General features: G+C 35.7%; 1 protein-coding gene across 3 annotated transcripts; it reads left to right on the forward strand.

The window, feature by feature from the left end:
• The first annotated feature begins 482 nt into the window (after positions 1–482).
• LOC133788288 (glutamate--tRNA ligase, cytoplasmic) lies at positions 483–4610 on the forward strand. 3 transcript variants are annotated; one of them, XM_062225715.1, is made up of 7 exons: positions 483–616; positions 693–890; positions 1828–1924; positions 2022–2175; positions 2264–3372; positions 3618–4085; positions 4241–4610. In XM_062225715.1, exons 2-7 carry the CDS (start codon positions 751–753, stop codon positions 4457–4459), a joined length of 2187 nt encoding a protein of 728 aa, XP_062081699.1. In that variant the 5' UTR covers positions 483–616; positions 693–750; the 3' UTR covers positions 4460–4610. The 3 variants fall into 3 exon arrangements, with proteins under 3 accessions (XP_062081699.1, XP_062081701.1, XP_062081698.1); XM_062225717.1 differs by having other exon boundaries at positions 485–616; positions 699–890; XM_062225714.1 differs by lacking the exon at positions 483–616 and having other exon boundaries at positions 633–890.
• The last annotated feature ends 1217 nt before the right edge of the window (positions 4611–5827 follow it).

Consider the following 5827-nt stretch of genomic DNA (forward strand, 5'->3'; position numbering starts at 1 on the left):
TCCTTTTAGGCTAGATATAATAACAATTTACTTTTTAACTAGCCAAATATAACTAGTATGAAGTGGTTAGCCAAACTCATGACATATTATTTTAATAATAAAAAAACTAATGATGGTAATCTAAATTTGTAAAAGTTATTATATTAATCTATGTTGAAAATATAAATTTGTAAAAATTATTAAATTAATTAACTTTAGCTATTATAGAGAACATTGTTGGAATGATGGTATTAAAAGCGGCCAGCTAAAATAACTTTTTAGCTAAAATTGATCAATTAATTGGCTAATTTGGTTGTGGATGAGCACTTTCACTCAGATTTTTCTATTGAACTTGTGTTGTGTTCTCAAAAGTCAAAACCTTATTCTAAAAACCTCTTCCCAAAGTGGCTGCATTATAAGGTTACGTGCACTTCAGTTTTGACCAAAAAGTATTTGAGGTGGGCGGCTGAGATGTGCCCTAAAATTACTTCTGATTAAACTTAAAAAAAAATTGACTTTTCTTACAGGAAGGTGAGGTGAAAGGTGAGTCCGCGTTCGAAACGAAAAAAAAACTAAGCAAAGTTCAAAACCTAGAGGCAGGGGATACGATTACCAGCTACGACGATCCCTAAGAAAGGTGCACACAGATACTGACTCGCTCCGCTCTCTCTTATATATATTCTATATGCGTCTTCTTATTTTGCTACCTACAGCTACAGGTACAATCCCTTTTAAACTCCCATAGCCGCCCTCCATCGCCCTTGCTCCAAAATGGAGTTAAAGTCAGTCGCATTTCCGCCCGATACTCCTCCGCTCTCGGTCATAGCTGCTGCTAAGGTTTCCGGGATCTCTCTCCCCATTGACACTTCCGATTCTTCTGATTCTCCTCCATTTTTTAAGTTCTCTGATGGGTAATTATTCCCTTTTCTTTTTTCTTTTGTGCTCTGTTGTTTGCTTAGTATTATTTAGTTTAAGCTTCAGTTGCAAAACCAATGAATGGGGGTTTAAGTTTTTTTTGGTTTGAATTATTCCAATTTTTTGAAGATAGATTCGCATGTGATGTAAAGAAGAAGAAGAAGAAAAAAAGCTGATACCCTTGTTTGTTTGGTTTGTTTTCAAATTGATCTAGAGTTATTGCTACTTTGAGTTTTAGTTTTACAATTCAAATCATTCATTTTGTGCATGAATGAGTTTTACAATTCAAATCGTAGATAACAATTACGCTAAACTTATGCATGAATGAGTGTGGATATCACAGTTTAATTTTGAATATGCAAAGGATGGATGTAGGTGTATTTTTTCAGCCAAAGTGATTCTTTTAAGCACATTTTTTAAGTCGATTTTTTTTTAGGATTTATTTGTGACTTTTAAGTCACAAAAATTATGATTATTGATCACACATTTAGAGGCGATTTGAAAAAGGTCATTTTTTAGAATGGTTCCAAGAAAAGTTGTTTAGGCCTAAATTACTCTTAGTCTCAGCTTTTTTGTTTGTTTAAGATATGTTTTGAAAAGTGGAATGATTGATGGGGATTTTTACAAACAACATCTGAGCATTATGCTCACCATTTATTTTACTTTTAGAAACCAAAAAAATGAAAATGAAAGTGTGGTCAAGCGAGCTCATGTCGTATTGAATTATACCCAAGAGGGGTAGCTATACGCTCTTGGTGGTTTATCTCCCATAACACCTTTTTCTTCTTGCTTGCTGTATAAGCTGTGCTCAAAGAAGATAAGATTTCCCTCTACTGTTGAATAATATACTTGCTCCGCCCTTTGTTACTCATAAACATTCCGTGTAAGATACAATTTTTCAATCTGACATAAACTTGTGTTTAATATTTATAGGCTAAAACTGCATGGAACATATGTATTGCTTCGATATGTTGCTCGAATTTCCCCCATTCCTAATTTCTATGGGAAGAATGCATATGAATCTGGCCAGGTGATTTTAGTTAAAGATAACCCAATTTCATTTTTGTTTAATGTTCATTTTTGTATTACTTTGTCGGTTACTTGCTCTCCTTTCCTCTATTTTTCAGATTGATGAATGGCTGGAATATGCTCCTGTCCTTTCATCTGGTTCTGCATTTGAGACCGCATGCAAGTATGTGGATATTTATTTAGAGGGCCGCACATTTGTAGTGGGTCATTTTTTGTCAATTGCAGATGTAGCAATTTGGTCAGGTCTTGCAGGTATATATTTTCCGAGTAAAAAGTAGACACAATGAACTGTTTATCACATTGTGCTTGAAAGATATGCTTAATATTATGTCTTCTTCAGGAACTGGGCCAAGATGGGAAAGTTTGAGGAAGTCAAAGAAGTATCAAAATCTTGTAAGATGGTTCAATTCAATCTTGGTAGAATATAGTGATGATTTAACAGAAGTTCTTGCTACATATGTTGGCAAAAGAGGAAAGCCAGTGCCTGTCAAATCAAAAGAGCATCAAGGAGTTAGCCAATCCACAAAGAGTGTAAATGGAGATGTTTCTAAAGCAGGAAGCAGGTCTACATTTGAAGTAGATCTTCCAGATGCTGAGATTGGAAAGGTGAAACTGAGATTTGCCCCAGAACCCAGTGGTTATCTTCACATTGGACACTCAAAAGCAGCACTGTTGAATCAGTATTTTGCTCAAAGATACCAAGGAGAAATTATTATACGTTTTGATGATACAAATCCTGCAAAAGAGAGCAATGAGTTTGTGGACAATCTTCTAAAGGATATCGAGACCTTGGGCATCAAGTTTGAAACTGTTACATATACTTCGGATTACTTCCCTCAGTTGATGGAAATGGCTGAAAAATTGATTCGCGAGGGTAAAGCATATGTTGATGATACCCCACGTGAGCAAATGCAGAAAGAAAGGATGGATGGAATTGAATCAAAATGCAGAAACAACAGCATAGAGGAGAATCTGAAATTATGGAAGGAAATGATTGCAGGATCTGAAAGGGGTCTGCAGTGCTGTGTGCGGGGGAAACTGGATATGCAGGATCCTAACAAGTCACTTCGGGATCCTGTATATTACCGTTGCAATCCAATTCCTCATCATAGGATTGGGTCAAAGTACAAGATATACCCAACTTATGATTTTGCATGCCCATTTGTTGATTCTATTGAGGGTATAACACATGCTCTTCGATCTAGTGAGTACCACGATCGCAATGCTCAATACTATCGAATTCTTGAGGATATGGGTTTGAGAAAGGTCCTTTTATATGAATTCAGCCGGTTGAATATGGTTTATACACTTCTTAGCAAGCGTAAGCTTCTATGGTTTGTTCAAAATGGAAAGGTTGATGGATGGGATGATCCTCGTTTTCCAACTGTCCAAGGAATTGTGCGAAGGGGTCTGAAAGTTGAAGCATTGATTCAGTTCATTCTTGAGCAGGTAAAATAACTGTCAGCCATAGCCCGATACATTGATATTATGTTGAACCTTATTATCTTGTTTGTAGTATTTTGTGCCTTTTATTGATGAAGCCCTCACACTGTAAGAACTAAGGTGACGAGTTAGAATCATTTAATCATCAGAGTTTCATAGTGTATCCATTTAATACTTCCTCTTCCTGTATACTAAAGCCTTCCTGACCCAACTGAAAGTTTATCTATTGATTCTACATTTTTCTTCTATAGGGAGCTTCAAAAAATCTTAATCTCATGGAGTGGGACAAACTTTGGACCATAAATAAGAAGATAATTGATCCTGTGTGTCCTAGGCATACAGCTGTCATTGAAGAGAGGCGTGTGTTGTTGACCCTGACTAATGGACCCGAGGAACCATTTGTCCGCATCATTCCTAGGCATAAGAAATACGAAGGTGCGGGTGAGAAGGCTACAACATTTACCAAGAGGATATGGTTAGACTATGCCGATGCTGAGTTAATTGCAGCAGATGAGGAAGTTACTTTAATGGATTGGGGGAATGCTATTATTAAGGGAATTGAGAAGGACCAAGAAGGAAAGGTAACACAGTTAACAGGAGTTCTGCATCTTGAAGGATCTGTGAAGACTACAAAGTTGAAGCTTACCTGGTTACCTGAAACAAATGAGCTGGTTAACCTCTCATTGATGGAGTTTGATTATTTAATTACAAAGAAGAAGGTATGCGTTAATCAATGAATTACATATAAAAATTTCAAATATCCTTGGAGCATATTATTTTGCTTACACTTCACAACATATGTGGACTTCAATGATCGGCTATGGTATATGAAACCTTACCTCAAGTGGTTGGTACTTTTGACTTGTTATTGCAGCTTGAAGAAGGTGAGGATTTCCTGGATGTTCTTAATCCATGCACTAAAAAGGAGACTGCAGCCCTTGGGGATTCAAACATGCGAAACCTGAAGCGGGGGGATGTATTGCAGCTGGAGAGGAAAGGATATTTCAGGTGTGATGTTCCTTACGTTAGGCCTTCAAAACCTGTAGTCCTACTTGCAATCCCAGATGGCAGACAACAGACTGGTTTGAAATAAAAGCTTTTGCAGTGCAGCATTGTGAGCAGGGAGCGCAGTGGTTATTTTCATTTCCTAGTACAAGTTTTCACTACATTGAGGATTGTTGATCTAGTGTCGACCTAATGTTTTTCTAAACTATTGAATGGAGCAATAATAATTTAACTTTATACCTTGGTTGTGCAACATGTGATTTTCGTCACCTGTGTTAGTTTGATGAATTTATTCCATTTTTGTTTCTCTCATATACAAGGTTGAAATTTTAACATTTAGCCTGAAGCTGTGTACTTATCTCCTTTTTTAAAGTTTTTATTTATTGCCCAAAACTAAAGACATCAGACACAGACGCCCATAGTGAAAACACATTTATGTGTACGCGTACGTAATACAATTTGCACAGCAGCCAACTCAGATATCAAAACATAATTAAAAAGGCTTTGTTGGTTTAATTAGGCTTTTTTCTGATTCTGCAAACATGAGACGTGTATCTGTTTTATTACTTGCTTAATTTATAATTCACCATTACATGTTCTCGATACTAAGCCACGAATGTTCTTATTCAAACTCCTCAACTAAATATTCGTTATCATTGGTTAAAGAGCAAAGCCAGCGTGGGATTTATGGCTGCTAAATAATATCAATACACATTTGAGTTGTCACTCTCAGCTTATCATTTTTTTACTCCATATATTATGGTTAGGCTGCCCTTTTCACCCACACAAAGTTATGGGTTGTATTATTAAGGAACCTTATTTTAAAGGCTCACGTGGATGTGCACTTGTGAGTCGTAATTAATCCAGTTTTACTATGATTCTCTCTTTGTACGTATTTGTATTCTTTAGCTTAAAGTGCAGGTGAATATGAAGGTGACCACCAAATATTATATATATGCACTTCCAAATTTTAAACGTTAACGTTATTTTCAATAGACCCATCCTTGGTTGCCGGATTATGCGTGTGTTTATCCAAGAGGAAAACTAAATAAATCAAATTAAGCAAAATAATAATAATACTTGTGGAATCTCTCCAAATAAAATGCATGTGCTTATTTATTTTATTTATGCTATTACTACTAAGAAACTAATATACATATATATAAGCACACCTACTCCTATTAGTAACATAAAATAATACGTTAAAGATCAATAATTTATATCATGAACGTTTAAACCTCCCTAAAGTCTTCACTTCCTCTATTAATGCTTTGACATTATATTTTATCCACTATGCATGTGTTGATTAAAAAAAACAATTTCCATTTGGAGAAATACAAATGGAGACAGGTCCAACTGAGATTTCATGGAGAGAATGAGAGCCATTAACCAAAAAAAAAACATACACAATTATCACCAAAAGGAATTAAGTACAACCCAACAATTAAATTCGGAA

Source organism: Humulus lupulus, chromosome 7 (assembly GCF_963169125.1).
Source record: "Humulus lupulus chromosome 7, drHumLupu1.1, whole genome shotgun sequence".
NCBI lineage: Eukaryota > Viridiplantae > Streptophyta > Magnoliopsida > Rosales > Cannabaceae > Humulus > Humulus lupulus.

What these genes read in the sequence shown, in the direction of transcription:
- LOC133788288 (XM_062225715.1), top strand. Translation starts at nt 751, where the DNA reads ATGGAGTTAAAGTCAGTCGCATTTCCGCCCGATACTCCTCCGCTCTCG. An exon ending in TTTTTTAAGTTCTCTGATGG is followed by an intron (nt 891 to 1,827) that starts GTAATTATTCCC and finishes TAATATTTATAG; the next exon opens with GCTAAAACTGCATGGAACAT. An exon ending in ATGCATATGAATCTGGCCAG is followed by an intron (nt 1,925 to 2,021) that starts GTGATTTTAGTT and finishes TCTATTTTTCAG; the next exon opens with ATTGATGAATGGCTGGAATA.